Raw genomic sequence first — 17,219 nt, forward strand, 5'->3', positions numbered from 1 at the left:
CCCCTATGAAAATTTTTTAAGCTAATAACCCCATGTGATACTAGATTTGTAGCATACACACCCTTTCCAGCTAAAAAATGACGAAAATATCCCTACTTAAATAAATAATTAAATTAATTTTGTTTTATAATTCTATATTTAATTGAATAAAATAATCAAATTTTAGTTAACTAACTATGAAAATTTTATATAATTATTTTTTATTAATATTTGTTATACACGAAATATTTTTTAATAGTAAATTTTAAGGGAACTTGCATATATCACCCTTGTGAAATCTCGGATTTGCTGATAACCCCCTATGAAAATTTTTTAATCTAATAACCCCTGTGATACTAGATTTGTAGCATACACACCCTTTTCAGCTAAAAAATGACGAAATTACCACTACATATATAAATAATTAAATTAATTTTGTTTTATAATTTTATATTTAATTGAATAAAATAATCAAATTTTAGTTAAACAACTATGAAAATTATATATAATTATTTTGTTATTAATATTTGTTATACACAAAATATTTTTTAATAGTAAATTTTATTATTACATTAAATTAAGTAATAAGTTTAATTATTTTTTAAATACAATTTAATATTTAAACTAATTAAAGTGATTGCATAAATAAACTTAATTGAAAATATAAGTTAATGCATTGGTGTTTTCATTTAAATCTTCAATAAAAGGTGATAAATTAAAGAGTTCAAAAATGTCAAAGGGCATTTTCGTCATTTTTTAGCCAGAAGGGGTGTGTATGCTACAAATCTAGAATCACATGGGGCTAGTAGCTCAAAAAACTTTCATATGGAGTTATCAGCAAACCGAAGATTTCACATGAGTAATATATGTTATTTCCCCTAAATTTTATTATTACATTAAATTGTGTAATAAGTTTAATTATTTTTTAAATATAATTTAATATTTAAATTAATTAAAGTGATTGTATAAATAAACTTAATTGAAAATATAAGTTAATGCATTGATGGTTTCATTTAAATTTTTATTAAAAGGTGATAAATTAAAGAGTTCATATAAGTCAAAGGGAATTTTCGTCATTTTTTAGCCAGAAGGGATGTGTATGCTACAGATCTATAATCACAGGGAGCTACTAGATCAAAAAACTTTCATAGGAAGTGATATCCGGAAGAGAAAATCACCTCAGCTCATAGATGACCCTAAGGTAAAGATCAATCCTTAGCTAGCCAGAATCGTTCGGGGGGTCAGCTTGGGTCGGGAGTTTGGGAGCTCGGGAGCTCAGCCAAGCTCTCCCATTGTAATGTCCAGCTCAGCTCGGGAGCTCAGCCAAACTCCTCCACCATCACCTCCAGTTTGGCTCGGGAGCTCAGCTCGGGAGCTCGGCCAAATTCCTTCACCATCCTCTCCAACTCGAGTTGGGAGCTCTGGAGTTCATCTCAGCCCCGATGTCAGTAGGGAGTTAGCTTAGTAGAGGGGTCGAATAACCTTGATGAGCTAGCTAAGATGTTAGGATCAGTGTTCAGATGAAGTTCAGGGGTTCAGCAATAACTCACTCACCCCTTTTCCATATGACCTCAGGGAGAGCAGCAGTATAGCATCCTCATGATGACTGTTCAGCTCAGATTAAGTGTATTGTTATTTCCTTTGTCAGACAAGATTCGGGCGAGATCTCAGCCTAAATATTTGGGATTGTGATCCCGGGATTTGCGTATTCTTGATAAGGAAAGTAGGCGCTAAACCCGGAGCCCTCTCCTTTAAATACCAGGTTCACTTTCATTATTTGCATCCTAATTTTTCACTCGTGTATACACACCACTCTCTATATTTTCGCTATCCTAGCATCTGACTTGAGCGTCGGAGGGGATACGCCGGAACACCTTTCGGCCCCCCCCCCCCCCCTCTTAACACTCTTGTTAGTGGTTTCAGGTTAGCAGCAGTTCATCTTTTATTTGGAGGAGCTTCTTCAGCTCATCCAAGGAGATCACTTTATTGAGGTATATCAATTGGCGCCGTCTGTGGGAAATTCAAGCTAAGACGTAGATATGGCAAGAAGAGGAAGAGGAAGGGGAAGAGGAAATGTGGCGGATATGACTGTAGATCAGCTCAGCCAGTTCATCACTCAAACGGTGCAAGCGGCCATGGGTCAAAATCCACCACCTCCTCCCGTGGGTCAGCCAAACCCAATGGATGCGGTGTGGGAAGAGATCAGGAGACTAGGTCGGCAAGTCGGAGGTCGGCCTGGGCCTATACAGAGGGAAAGTCCTTTTACTCGGGCTATTCTAGATGAAGAACTCCCTGCAAATTTTAAACAGCCTACTTTAGGGGAATATGATGAGAGCTCAGATCCGGAGGAACATTTGGGGAGATTTGAAAATCCAGCCTTGTTGCATAGATATTCAGATGCAATTAAATGTCGGGTCTTCCTCACTACTCTGGTAAGGTCAGCCCAGCAATGGTTCAACCTTTTACAGCCTGGTAGTATTCAGAGTTTCAATGACTTCAGCTCAGCTTTTCTACACCAATATGCGAGTAGCAAGAGATATTTGAAGACTTCTCTCAGTTTGTTCAATATAAAGCAATCTGAGGTAGAACCGTTGCGGGAGTATTTTCAGCGCTTCAATACAGCAGCTCTGGAAGTATCTGCTGACACCTTGGTCAACTCTTTCACTTAAGGGTTGAGAGGAGGAGGGTTTTTCAGATCCTTGGTCAAGAAGCCTCCTTTGACTTATGATGAGCTCCTTAGTTGAGCTGAGAAGTACGTGAATTTGGAGGATGCACAGAGGCAGAGGAGACAGGAAGAAACGTCTGGGAGTAAGCCCAGTGCCAAGGTGGGAGCAAAGGCAGAGGGGAAGACAGAAGGAGGAAGGAAGAGGGTTGCAGAAGAGATGAACAGGGTTAAAGGACCCTACCCCTATGTACCACTCTCGGTAAGCCTGGAGAAGACAATGCAATTATGTGAGGATAGGCGAGCACTTGTGAGGCCCCGTAATGCTGAGAAAGGCCCGCGGTTACCTCCATCTGACAAGTTTTGAGATTTTCATCAGGAGTATGGGCATATCACCAATGATTGTCAGAGGCTAGGTGAGGAGGTTCAAAGTATCATGTATGATGACCCTCGAATCAGAGCTGAGCTGACTCGAAGGGCAAATCCTCCTCGCCAAGGCCGAGCTCCCCGATGGAGGAATCAAAGGAATGAAGTTAGAGAGAATCAAGGTGATCATCACGGAAGAGCTCCTCAAAATGGTCAAGGAGATAGGGTGCAGCAAATTGCAAATCATCCCAATCGGGGTGTTATCCATATGATCTCAGGGGGTAGTACGGATGGAGATTTGGGAAGGGCTCGCAAAGCTCACGGGCATAGGTTGAAAAATTTTGAGGTAAATTCTCAGCTCAGCTGTCCCACTGATCCGAACATCAGTTTTGGAAGGGAAGATTTAAAGGATGTGGTGCTACCTCATAATGATCCCCTACTGGTCACCTTGATCATAGCCAATTATGATGTGACTCGTATCTTTGTGGATACTGGGAGTTCAGTAAACATTATATTTAAAGAAACTCTGGACCAAATGAAATTGGAAGGATTTGAGTTGGATCCAATCACCACAGAGTTGTATGGGTTCACGGGTCATGCTCTGCAACCGTTGGGACAGATAGTGCTCCCCTTGTCCCTTGGGAGTGGAGAGCAGAGAGTAACCAAAATGGCTTGCTTTACAGTGGTGGATGCCCCATCTTCTTTCAATGGAATATTGGGACGCCCTGCCCTGAGTGATTTCCGAGATGTGGCTTCCACCTACCACCAGAAATTGAAGTTCCCAAGTGGAAAAGAAGTGGGGGTTGTTAGGGGTGATCAAAAGGCAGCACGTTTGTGTTATGTGAATGAAGTGAAGGTTGATGCAAAGAGAAGTAGGAGGGAATTAGGAATGGTTTTGATAGGCCGAGCACCAAGGGTGTTGGGTCAAAAGGTATTTTTAATGTCTGAAGAAGATCATGAGAAAGTAGAGCTAAGTCCTGGAGCTCAGATGGTGAAGTTAGCCGCTGATCTCAGTTCTTCAATGAGGCAAAGCTTGATTGATTGCTTGAAGGAGAACAAAGATGTTTTTGCTTGGTCTGTTTCAGAGCTCACAGGGGTTAGTGCAGACGTTATGGTTCATCGGTTCAACATTTTCGCGGGAGCGAAGCAGGTAAAATAGAAAAAGAGACACTTTGGGCCTGAAAAGGATAAGGTTATTAAGAAAGAGGTGAATGAACTCCTTAAGGCAGGTCATATTAGGGAAGTCTAGTTCCCTACTTGGTTGTCAAATGTGGTCCTTGTCCCTAAGAGTTCAGGTAAATGGAGGATGTGTGTTGATTTTTGGGACTTAAATAAGGCATGCCCAAAAGATTGCTATCCACTGCCTCGAATTGATCAGTTGGTTGATTCTACGGCAGGTCATCAGTATTTGTGTTTCATGGATGCCTATCAAGGGTACCATCAAATTCCGTTGGCAGAGGAAGATCAGGATAAAGTAAGTTTCACTACCTCTCATGGAACTTTCTGTTACAGAGTAATGCATTTTGCTTTGAAAAATGCAGGGGCTACTTATCAGAGGCTCGTGGATAGGGTGTTTGCTTCCCAGATTGGCCGAAATATGGAGGTTTATGTGGATGATATCCTGGTAAAATCCCAGGATGATGCAGGTTTGATGACCGACTTGAGGGAGACCTTTGCCACGCTCAGGTCCTACGGAATAAAGCTCAATCCTGAAAAATGTGTGTTTGGAGTAAGAGGAGGCAAGTTTTTGGGATACATGGTGACTGAGAGAGGGATTGAAGCTAACCCCAAGAAAGTGCAAGCTATCCGATCCATGTCTCATCCTCGAAATCTGCAGGAAGTTCAGAGGTTGGCAGGAAGGATAGCAGCTCTATCCCGGTTCATATCCAGATCAGCTCATAGAAGTTTACCTTTCTTTAAGGTTCTTCGGAAAGCTAAGAAGTTTGAGTGGGACGCTGAATGTGGGAAGGCGTTCGAGGACTTAAAAAATTATTTAGCCGAACTTCCTGTATTGGCTAAGGCAGTTCCGGGTGAACCGTTATACATCTACCTCTCAGCTTTGGAGGGGGCGGTCAGTTCGGTACTCATTAGGCAGGAGGGAGCGGCTCAACATCCTATCTACTTTTTCTCACATGCTCTCAAGGGTGCTGAGCTCCGGTATTCAGAGGTCGAGAAGTTGGCACTTGCACTTGTTATGACGGCTCGGAAGCTCAGACCTTATTTTCTATCACATCCTATTGTGGTGTTAACCAATAGTCCCATGGGAAGGATATTAACTCACGCTGACATTTCGGGACGATTGGTGAAGTGGACTACTGAACTCAGTGAGTATGATATTCAGTATGAACCAAGAGCAGCGATTAAAGCTCAAGCATTGGCTGATTTTTTAGCCGAAACAAAACATATGGAAGGGCAGGGCTTATGGAAAGTGTATGTTGATGGTTCTTCTAACAGCGAAGGATGTGGAGGGGGGGTGCTTCTGATATCCCCTCAGGGAGATGAGATCTGATTGGCAGTCAGGTTGGATTTTCAAGCTTCCAATAATAAGGCAGAATATGAGGCCGTGTTAATTGGCCTTCGGGCAGCTAAGCAAGTTGGGGCAGCCCGGATACATCTCTATTCTGATTCGCAATTGGTAGCTCAGCAAGTGACTGGGTCTTACGAGGTGAAAAGTGAGAAGTTAAAAGAGTACATGAAGGCAATAGAGGAAGCTCGGCGCCTCTTTGATGAGGTAATGTTTGAGCAGATCCCTAGAGAGAGCAACGAAAAGGCGGATGTTCTGGCCAAGATGGCTAGCTCACTTCATAACTGGAAAAACAGAGAGGTAGTCGTACAAGTGGAATTAACACCTTCTACGTAGCTCACACCATTAGCTCCGAAAGAGAGTGACTGGAGAAAAGAGCTCTTGGAATACATGGAGAAGGGCGAGTTACCAAATGATCCAAAGAAGGCATATCGGTTGAAACAGAGGAGTCTCCGCTTTGTGATGGTGGAGGGAGTTCTTTATAAGAAGTCATTTTCTGGACCTCTTCTCAAGTGTTTGGGTCCTAAGGAAGCTCATTATCCCCTGAAAGAGATACACGAGGGGTGTTGTGGCAATCACTTGGGATCTTATTCTCTAGCCCGTATGGTTCTTTTAGCAGGATATTTTTGGCCTACTATTTTGAAAGATGCCATAGCTTTGGTGACTTCTTGTGACAGTTGTCAGCGACATAGCAGACTTCAGCATCAGCCAGTGGCGTTAATGAAAGGAATCGTGGCAGCGTGTCCTTTCGATCAGTGGGAAATGGATATTGTGGGTCCTTTCCCTCAAGCCCCAGCTCAGAAAAAATTCTTGTTGGTCGCTATAGAATACTTCTCTAAATGGGTGGAGGCGGAGGCCTTGGCACGAATTACTGAAGGAGAAGTTCTGAAATTTCTGTGGAAGAATATTGTGTGTAGGTTTGGAGTACCGCGGAAGATTATCTCCGCAATGGGAGGCAGTTTCAGGGAGCCCGGGTGCAAGCTTGGTGCAAAGAGATAAAAATTCAACAACACTTCACATGTGTCCATTATCCTCAAAGCAATGGTCAGGTGGAGGTCACTAACAGATCTTTGGTGCAAAGCTTGAAGACCCGATTAGGAAAAGCCCAAGGAAATTGGGTGGAGGAACTCCCTAATGTGTTATGGTCATATCGTACCACACCTAGAATTGGGACAGGAGAGACTCCATTTAGTCTGGTTTATGGAAATGAAGCGCTCTTGCCAGCAGAAATTGGAGAAGAGTCATCTCGGATCATTTTCTACGATGAGAAGAATGGAGAAAAGAGACTGGAAAACTTAGACTTTATGGAGGAGAAGAGAGAAGCTGCTGCCATCAGAATAGAGGCATACAAGAACAGGGTAGCTCGATCCTATAATCGTCGGGTGCGCAGGAAGGGTTTCCAGGTAGGGGATTTGGTGCTGAGAAAAGTTCAGGAGGGGGCTATAGGGAAGCTCGATCCTAAATGGAAAGGACCGTACAAGGTGGTGATGAGGCTCAGTTCGGATGCTTACTACTTGGAAGATTCAAAGGGGAAGATGCTGAAGAGACCTTGGAGCGCTTACAATTTACGCAAATATTATTCTTAAATGTTGCAAGAACAATTTTCCTTTCAGTTGTAATTCATGCAGGCTACATTTTAATTTTATCTATAAGCAGTTGCTCATTTGAAAATATTGATGTAGACATGCCTCAGCTCATCACCTCAGTCACGCCTCTTAGGCCCCGGACTTTTGTTCAGCTAATCACCTTAGTCACGACTTTGGTTCAGCTCATCACCTTAGTCACGCCTATTAGGCCCCTGATTTTGGTTCAGCTCATCACCTCAGTCACGCCTTTTAGGCCCCTGACTTTGGTTCAGCTCATTACCTTAGTCACGCCTCTTAGGCCCCTGACTTTGGTTCAGCTCATTACCTTAGTCACGCCTCTTAGGCCCCTGACTTTGGTTCAGCTCATTACCTTAGTCACGCCTCTTAGGCCCTTGACTTTGGTTCAGCTCATTACCTCAGTCACGCCTCTTAGGCCCCTGACTTTGGTTCAGCTCATTACCTTAGTCACGCCTTTTAGGCCCCTGACTCTGGTTAAGCTCATTCCCTTAGACACGCCTCTTAGGCCCCTGACTTTGGTTCAGCTCATTACTTTAGTCACGTCTCTTAGGCCCCTGACTTTGGTTCAGCTCATCACCTTAGTCACGCCTCTTAGGCCCCTGACTTTGGTTCAGCTCATTACCTTAGTCACGCCTCTTAGGCCCCTGACTTTGGTTCAGCTCATCACCTTAGTCACGCCTCTTAGGCGCCTGACTTTGGTTCAACTCATTACCTTAGTCACGCCTCTTAGGCCCTTGACTTTGGTTCAGCTCATCACCTTAGTCACGCCTCTTAGGCCCCTGACTTTGGTTTAGCTCATCACCTCAGTCATGTCTTTTAGGCCCCTGACTCTGGTTAAGCTCATTCCCTTAGTCACGCCTCTTAGGCCCCTGACTTTGGTTCAGCTCATTCCCTTAGTCACGCCTCTTAGGCCCCTGACTTTGGTTCAGCTCATTACCTTAGTCACGCCTCTTAGGCCCCTGACTTTGGTTTAGCTCATCACCTTAGTCATTCCTCTTAAGCCCCTGACTTTGGTTCAGCTCTCTACCTTAGTCTAGTCACCTCAACCCTGATTTTTGGGCTCAGTTCAGTTACGGCACTTTGATTTCAGCCCTTAGCTCATTTTAGATACTCAAGTACAAATGGTGTTAGCAAGTTAATTAAACACGCGCTCGGTAATTATGAGGGGTCACTTCATAGTGCTCTCATATAGATGAGCTGGTGGTCAAGGAAATTTGGCTGGGGAGCTCGGGAGCTCGGGAGCCCATTTAGGCGATCTGAGAACATAGTTCAGATCAGGTCAGAAGTTTGGTTCCGAAAGCTCAGCTCGGCTCTGGCAGCTCAGCTCGGCTCCGACAGCTCAGCTCGGTTCCTGAAGCTTCAGCTCTGTACAACGCCTCCGGGTGTTAGTTTATTTTTAAACAAGTACTTTGCTTCCCTTAGGGAGCTCAGCTCAATACAACGCCTCCGGGTGTTAGTTTATTTTTAAACAAGTACTTTGCTTCCCTTAGGGAGCTCAGCTCAATACAACGCCTTCGGGTGTTAGTTTATTTTTAAACAAGTACTTTGCTCCCCTTAGGGAGCTCAGCTCTGTTCAACGCCTCCGGGTGTTAGTTTATTTTTAAACAAGTACTTTGCTCCCCTTAGGGAGCTCAGCTCTGTTCAACGCCTCCGGGTGTTAGTTTATTTTTAAATAAGTACTTTGCTCCCCTTAGGGAGCTCAGCTCAATACAACGCCTCCGGGTGTTAGTTTATTTGTAAACAAGTACTTTGCTCCCCTTAGGGAGCTCAGCTCTGTTCAACGCCTCCGGGTGTTAGTTTATTTTTAAACAAGTACTTTGCTCCCCTTAAGGAGCTCAGCCCAGTTCAACGCCTCCGGATGTTAGTTTATTTTTGAATCCGTACTTTGCTTTCCTTGGGGAGCTCAGCTCAGTTCGATGCCTCCGGGTGTTAGTTTATTTTTAGGTGATAATCTCACCTCCCTTTAAGGAAATCAGCTCAGCTCGACACTTTTGGGTGTTAGTTTATTTTTAAATGTTAATCTTATTTCTCTTTAGGGAGCTCAGTTCAGCTCACCTTCGAGTGAGCCTATTTTGAAGAGTTAATCTTACCTCCTCTTAGGGAGCTCAGCTCAGTTCACCGTCGATTGTTGGTTTTATTTTTAATGTTTATTACGCTTTTCTTAGGGAGCATAGTTCAGTTCATCCAAGGAGATCACTTTATTGAGGTATATCAGGAAGTTATCAGCAAACCCGATATTTCACAGGAGTGAAATATGTCATTTTCCCTAAAATGTAAGTAAGAAAAATGATATGTATTCTGTCAATCAATGCAGTTCCATTATTTTAAGGGTTAATTTTTTCGATAGGTATGGTCAATTAGTGCTAGCAATCTTAAAATCGGTTAATGAAATCTTACTATTGTGGTATTATCCCATGGCCCCACGACATGTTTGAGGGGCCAACATTGGCCGGAACACGTGAGATCTACACATTTGTTTCACATAAATTTAAAAAAAAAAAAAAAAAAAAAAAAAACTTCATTTTTTGTCCCATATGTTTATATTTTTGTGGTTTTGGTTCGCGGTTTTGTCAAATTGCAGTTTCAATATGCTATCTTTATTTCTTCTTTAAAATTTAAATTTTAGTCCTTTTGTGAGGTATGTATTGTTGATGTGACACAAACAAGGTGCTGGTATATGCAGTGTCATGCATGCCTGAAATTGCTAAAATATTAAAAAATATATGACTAAAACTGAAATTTCACAACATAAAGAATCAAAATCACAAAGATATAAATATATAAAACTAAAAAGGTAGTTTTCGTTCTAGCTCCCTAAAAGTAAAAAAATTAGAACAATGTTGATTATTAATGGTTCCATTTTGAAACGAGTGTCTCCTCGAGTATCCTTTGAACCCAACCCTTAAATGTAATTTCAATCTTTGATATTGATTTTCCGCGTGTTATTGGAACTTAGTAAAATGAGATGCTTGATGACAGCATGCCTATTTGGAAATTTTCTTTTATGAAATTAAAAAAAAAAACCATCAAGATCATTTAGAGTGAAATATTTATTCATGAGTCGAGTCAAATAAAAAATATATCTTACAAAAATAAACTCATAACATAATCTTGCAAAAGTTTTTGTGATATATATATAATATATACACACACTACCGTTTTAAATTGGTATTCTTCTTAAATAACTTGATATACATATTTAAATTAATGATTCATAAGAATGGTAAGCTAGGAAATATTATAATTTAATTCTGATCAAAGAATAAAATAACAATGTTTATTATAGTAAAAATAATAGTTGTAAGAGGCCAGGTACGCATTTGATTATTAAAAAGATCTTATAAAATTCAAATAACTTGTTTGAAAAAAGTCGGTCCACTCCAACTTATTGTTTAATATCTTATTTTAATTTTTAAAAGTTCATGATATCCTCATATATATATATTCCAAGATATTTCAAACATACATTCCCAAAATTCAATTATTATTTTCTTCATTTCACGGTCTCGATCGGATCTTTGTAATTATGATTATAAAAGATGTTAATTAAAATATCATAAATATTATAATTTATTTAAAATAAATAGTCAAATACCCTAATAGAATATTGATGTGAATATTAGAATATATATTTTTTGAGTATGTCTCTTGTTAGATGATCTTATGAATCTATTCTATAAGGCATATCAATCCGATATATATTTAGAGCGAAAAATACTTCTTTTGACTTAAAATTAATATTATTTCATAACTTATGTTGGGTTGAAGATTCATCTCACAAAAATAATCTGTGAGATGGTCTCATAGGAATTTTTGTTATATTCTATATGTCAATTATTATTAGGTTATACAAAAGATCCAAGACAATGAGATTTTTTAAAGTCAAAAATTACAACACTTACAAGGAATAAAATGAGCCCTCGATTAAAAATATTATAAAATAGCAAATGGAATAAAGCAACACTATTTTATATGGGGATTTCTAAGAAATCGTGGGACCAAATTCTAACAACTGTCAAACATAAACACTTTTATTAATGTTAAATGATGTATTAATTCACCTTAAACATATGCTTATGGTTGCAATAAAATAATGTTTAACTTGTTCTAGGAAGATATGCCAAGATCTCTCACTCAATATTTATCATACATCTTTCACACTTAAATTCTTTCTTTAATGTATGCCAAAAACTTGGTCAAGATAAAACTTTTAAAAATTGTGAGTGGAGACATTTTAGATAATTACCAAGCAATTTCATTTTTTTAAGTGCTGAATGACAACAACTCTAAAATAGACGTTGTATGTAAGATCAAGTCCGATATAACTGGTTTTATTGATACATTTTAATTTTTATTATAATGTATGACAATTCAAATATCACATGTTGAGCATACACATAATAGAAACAATTACTACTTTCCAACACACATCCCTTGGTCAATATGTGCTCTTATGGGATAAGTGTATTCAAAGTTTGAAAATACGCGGAACTAAAATCATATGAAATTTTTAACAATCTCATGTTGCACAAAGATAATGCAATTAACTCGATGAATTTTGTTAACTAAATCTTTTATGGTCTTCAAAATACACTCATTTATTATTTTATAAAATATGCTATATTTTTAAACATTTTTTTATCTTTCTTTCTCATATTAGCTAAATATTCATCGCTTTCGAAAAATACTTATTATATTATCTCATGCTATATTTTTTTTAAAAAAAACTAATTTTATCGAATAATTTATGCCATGATCTGACAAGAACCCAAGCGATAATCGTGAGTCGACAATAATACATGAATCCACTAAATTAAAGTCACATTTTTGAAATCATTTTTAGTACAGTGATAGATTTGTTGCGCAGCTATGTAGATCGCCTTCCTTCCAGGTGATTACATCCCTAATCTTTTCTTTTGACTTTTGCTCATTTCCATAAATAAAATAATACATTCTTTTTTTTCCCCTTTTTAAGCAAGGAATATTTGTGTATTTAATTGCCCAAGTGGCATTTTAATTTGTGTAAACACACACTAAATCCACTTTGGTAAGGAAAAAAAAGTTTATGATATCTACTAGATGAATTTTAATTTATTAGTCAAATTAAATAATACTTTGCATGAGACAATTTTCCTTCAATTCCTTTCTTTAATATTGACCAATGTAAATATAAAACTCTTGATTATTGCTTGTTTTCAGCAATGCCATGCACAGTCAAATACAAATAACTTTTTTGCTATATAAGGAAGAGAGAGTTAGAGCATTGTAGGAGCATCAATTGAGTAAAGACATCTTCACCTCATATATATTCTTCACATAAAAAATATGTCTAGCTTTGAAGAATCCACATCAAAATCTTGCAAGGTTAGACTATTCGGGTTCGAGCTCGAAACCGGACACGGCCGTGAGACGAGTCGGGAGAAATTAGGGTTTGCGGAAGGTGACGAGAGCGCGAATTCATCGTCGGCGATATCCTCTTCGGCGACCGAGAAGTATCGTTCCGACAAAACCTCGACCGGAGTGCTCGAGGTGCCCGCGGAGGACAAGAAGTTGGAGTGCCAATATTGTTTCAAGGTTTTTGGAAACTCCCAAGCGTTAGGGGGGCATCAAAATGCTCATAAGAAGGAGAGAATGAGGAAAAAGAGGCTTCAACTTCAAGCAAGAAAGGCCAGCATCAATTATTATATTCAACCCTTTTATAATCACAATAAAATCAGTCCTAATTCCAAGTATGACCCGAATATTTATCATGGATCTAACTCGACATGGCTTTATGATCCCTCATGTCACGCCATCCCCGAATCCGCCCCCGACGAAAAAGTGCAAATAAGTTTTCGTCCTTCTGATTCTGATGATGTTAATGTTATTGATTCTGAAAGTTTGAGGTGGCACAAGAATTCTCGACTAGTAGACCGATCATCGTCTCAACAAAATCATACGTTCTATCCGAAACCCGCTAACGGATCGACGAAGATGAAGATCTGGCCTTCCTCTTGGCCTGGTTCGAAGAAGATTAGTGATGGAGATCATTCTTTGGATCTTCAATTAGGGTTGAGTTTATATTCCACAGTGTGAAATGAATAATTAGAAGAACCTTTAACATTTATATTCTTGTTTCTGTAGTAAATTTTTAAGGAGCGCTTACAAATTCAATGAATATATATCATATTCTTTTTATTAGGGTAACATTCAAGATATATACATATATATTTTAATACATTTGACGAAATTCATGATTTTGGTTACATGTTTGCTTGGCAAAGATGAATGTTTTTTAATTTATATTTTCGATCAGAGAAAATACGTTATCTTTGTTTATTTTCTTTGCCATTATACTCTTTCTCGTATGACGTCGACTGAGCACTCATGTATAAAATGTCCCATAATCATTCTAATAATAAAAAAAAAATGATTAAAATAACATAAAAACTCTTATGAGACGGTCTCACTGATTAATTTTACATGACATTTCGTATTCGACCGATGAAAAAGTATTATTATTCATTATAGGTTTGATCTGCATCGACTCGTCTCACGAATATAAATATATGAGACCGTCTCATAAGAGTCATACTCTTACAATAATTTCAAATTAAAATCGTCAAAACTTAAAGATATTATAATAAAACCTAATTTGACAATAGAGAGCCAAAATTTCAATTAATTAATTGTATTATCGTTCAATAAGTAAATTAACTAGTTACAAAATTAAATTTTGCTCTGTCGTCGTTTCAAATTTCTGTTTTGATTTTTTTAAAAAAATAATTTATGTTTCGATTTCAGTATCCCCAATATGGATAGGTCGATGCTACAGTGGTGCTACAGTGGGTACTACCTGCACTGTAGCTGTGTGGCCATAAATTGGCCACACATGCAAAATCATGTGGGCCCACATCAAATTATGTGGAGCCCACATTTCCCCCCAAATATATAGTTGAAGATTTCTTCTTTCGTTTTATATATATATATATATATATATATATATATATATATATGAGTTTTGCTATGTTGCCCACCTCTCGTGCCCACTTTCATGTCCACCTATGAGGTGGCAATCATCCCATAGATGAGATGAATCATATACAAATGATTCATCCAATGGATGAGTGCCACCTCATAGGTGGGCACAAAAATGGGCACGGGAGGTGGGCAGCATAGCAAAAGTATATATATATATATATATATGTATATGTATATATATATATATATATATGTATCTGGTTGAATTTTCCACATAAAAGTCAAAGTACAACTTGTAATGATTGCTTTTTAATTTGTCAAAAAAATGAATATTGGTGGACTACAATGCAGATAGCTAGTCGATCACGACATAAGATTGCGATCGTATGCAACTTTTATGTAATCATTATTGTTAGATACAAAACTGAAATTCGAGACTCCATTCGAGTTAAAATTCACGTGTAACGAGATTGAAAAATGTACAAATTAATATGGAAAAATTACATCTTTTATCTCTATTATTTTTCCTTCTTCTCGTTTTGGTAAAACAAGGAAAGTTGTCAAATTTTAATTTTAATATTTTATTTTTAAATATTTTTTTGTAATTTTAATTATTTTTATGACGAATGTTGATGTAAAACTATATATGTTACCATTATGTTAATGGTTAATGCTATATCAACATGCACATTAAAAAAAAAGACAAAAATTATCGACAATAAAATGATAATAATAGTGGATTCAAACCAAAATTTGATAACATAAATGATCAAATTCTGAAAAAAATAAATATACATGATCAAAAATAAAGTTTTTTAATTATAAATAAAATGATCTTGAATTAGTCGATCGATATAGAGATCTAGTACGATTATGATGATTGATTTATCTTAAAATTCTAGCTTAAACTAAACTTTCCCATTAGTTTAATGTAAAATGAATTTTACTAGGTAAAGATGCAACGATGAGACCGTTTGGATACAAAAAGAAGAGTTTAAATAAGTTTAGTTTTATATATATATATATATATAAGTGTTTTTATTTAAAAAAAAAATAAGAAACGATTTTTTTTACAAGAAATAAGAAACGATTTTAGTTTATGGATAAACATTACAAAATAATTAAATGTAGGTAGAAGTAAAACTCAAAACCTAAGTTTGGATTCTTTTTTAAAATCATCTTTGTAACCAAACCTATAATTTTTTAAAAAAAGTTTGTTTTTTTATTTAAAAAAATGTTTTTATCTTCTTGGTTTTTCCAACCAAACAAGCTCAACATATATATTAACCTAAATGAGAAAAATATAATAAAATTAAGGGTGTCAAAAAGAAACATGATCGTCGACCCGACCTGAGCCGACTCGAAAAATATCATGTTATAGTTGGGGGTTTGGGGTTCAGGTAAAATCAAGCTGGAATTGAAATCTGACCCAAAATAAGTTACAAATTTTATATAATAATAAAGTGTTGAGAAATTAAGTTTTGGTGTTTATAGATAAAGTACTAACAAAATGATATGAGCTAAACTGAAGAAGAGCTTAAAATTAAAATGTCTCAAAAAGCAAAAAGCGCCGAGCTTAAACTGAAACTACCTCAAAAAGGAAAAAGCGCTAAACTGACAAGCACGTCTCTCGGACTAGCTCAACTGATATTACTCAAATCAACCAAACTGAAGACGCTAAACTGACCTACTATCGGTTTACCCTCGTGTTATCATTCTACAAGAGCAATTTACTTGAATAGAGTTTTCCGTACTCTGACACATTCTGCAGAAGGTAGTGCAGCGATCCAATAGAATGTTGGCCTCAAAAATTGTTCGTGAAAGTGAAAAATGCAACGAGAATATTTCAAATTCTATTTGAGGATCCATTTTGAAATTATTATCGTTAGCATCTGAAGACTATAAATAAGGATCTAAGTCAATTGAAGAACAATTTTTGCCAACTACGCTTACTGTGAGAATATCTGAAGTTTCAAAGTTTTGAAATCGATTAAGGAATTCGAAGCACAAACACCTAAACTGATATTCTGATCATTGAAGGATCATTTTTGTGTCAAGTCAATCGAGTTGTAAACATCTATATTTTATCAGTCTAGGACTGAAACTGAGTTGTAACTAGGAGTTCTTATTTAGGCAGTGAATAAGTCCTAAACTGGATTGGAGTTTTGCAAATCGCTTGTAAAATTAAAAGTCTTCTAGTGATATCCTTCCGAGAAGAAAGAATGGGTGACGTAGGAGTAATTGAAATCTCCGAACATCCATAAACATCTCATTGTGTCTTTCATCAATTTACTTACTCATTATCAATCTTGCATACACTGTTTTCACAAGTGTTCAAAATCTGTAACTTGACATATTTCCGCACATACACTGTTTGTCAAATTACATTAGACATCAAGATAAATATAGAATTCAATCATTAAACCGATTGGATTTAGTCCCTTCTCATCAGAACAGTTTTTAAGTATATTCACCCCCTACACTCTAAACCGATCCTAACATAAATATATAATTCTCATTATATAAAACATTATGATATTAATTAATACAAACACACACACATATATAACAACTAATGAATTATATATTAAAAAATAATATATTAAAAAATATTTATAAATATATAATAAAATGATTGTTTTTCTATTTATCTATGTTATAATATTATCATTTATATTAACAAAATTATAATTCATCAATAAATAAAAATATACAGAGCTAAAATATAATTTATTATATTTATAAGATATTATTAAAAAATATTTTTATATTTAAATATTTAATTAAAATACAATTAAAAAATCATTTAATTTGTCAGAAAAATATAACGTATGTACAAAAAAATTTGGCAACCATAACCATGTCAATCAAGACAATAAGCAAGATCTATACATGTGATGTTGTGTTAGTACTCCGACATTCATAGGTTACCGATTTTTTTCGAAGGATTGATATGTGTGTGTGTATCTTTTTCATTTATGATACATACACAAATTTAATATTGAATACATTTTCGGATACATGATATATAACTTTTTTTTATTCCTTATAATACAGTAAATATGAATTTATTTTTACAATTTAATAAATAAAATAATTTAAAAAATGAAATATGTATCTAGTT

At 36.7% G+C, this 17,219-nt stretch overlaps 2 protein-coding genes across 2 annotated transcripts; both read left to right on the forward strand.

Annotated features, from left to right (window-relative positions):
- Positions 1 to 2,018: 2,018 nt before the first annotated feature.
- On the forward strand, positions 2,019 to 5,867 carry LOC140879095 (uncharacterized). The gene is made up of 5 exons (XM_073282742.1): positions 2,019 to 2,630; positions 2,733 to 2,903; positions 3,021 to 4,157; positions 4,296 to 5,480; positions 5,556 to 5,867. Exons 1-5 carry the CDS (start codon positions 2,019 to 2,021, stop codon positions 5,865 to 5,867), a joined length of 3,417 nt encoding a protein of 1,138 aa, XP_073138843.1.
- Positions 5,868 to 12,460: 6,593 nt separating this feature from the next.
- LOC140879096 (uncharacterized) lies at positions 12,461 to 13,210 on the forward strand. The gene has a single exon (XM_073282743.1). It carries the CDS (start codon positions 12,461 to 12,463, stop codon positions 13,208 to 13,210), a length of 750 nt encoding a protein of 249 aa, XP_073138844.1.
- The last annotated feature ends 4,009 nt before the right edge of the window (positions 13,211 to 17,219 follow it).

This window comes from Henckelia pumila, chromosome 2 (genome assembly GCF_033568475.1).
Source record: "Henckelia pumila isolate YLH828 chromosome 2, ASM3356847v2, whole genome shotgun sequence".
Taxonomy (NCBI): Eukaryota; Viridiplantae; Streptophyta; class Magnoliopsida; order Lamiales; family Gesneriaceae; genus Henckelia; species Henckelia pumila.

Coding starts and splice junctions, on each gene's coding strand:
- LOC140879095 (XM_073282742.1), top strand. CDS start 2,019: ATGGCAAGAAGAGGAAGAGGAAGGGGAAGAGGAAATGTGGCGGATATG. Junction 2,904..3,020: donor ACCCCTATGTACCACTCTCG/GTAAGCCTGGAG, acceptor GATTTTCATCAG/GAGTATGGGCATATCACCAA. Junction 5,481..5,555: donor GCGAAGGATGTGGAGGGGGG/GTGCTTCTGATA, acceptor TCCAATAATAAG/GCAGAATATGAGGCCGTGTT.
- LOC140879096 (XM_073282743.1), top strand. CDS start 12,461: ATGTCTAGCTTTGAAGAATCCACATCAAAATCTTGCAAGGTTAGACTA.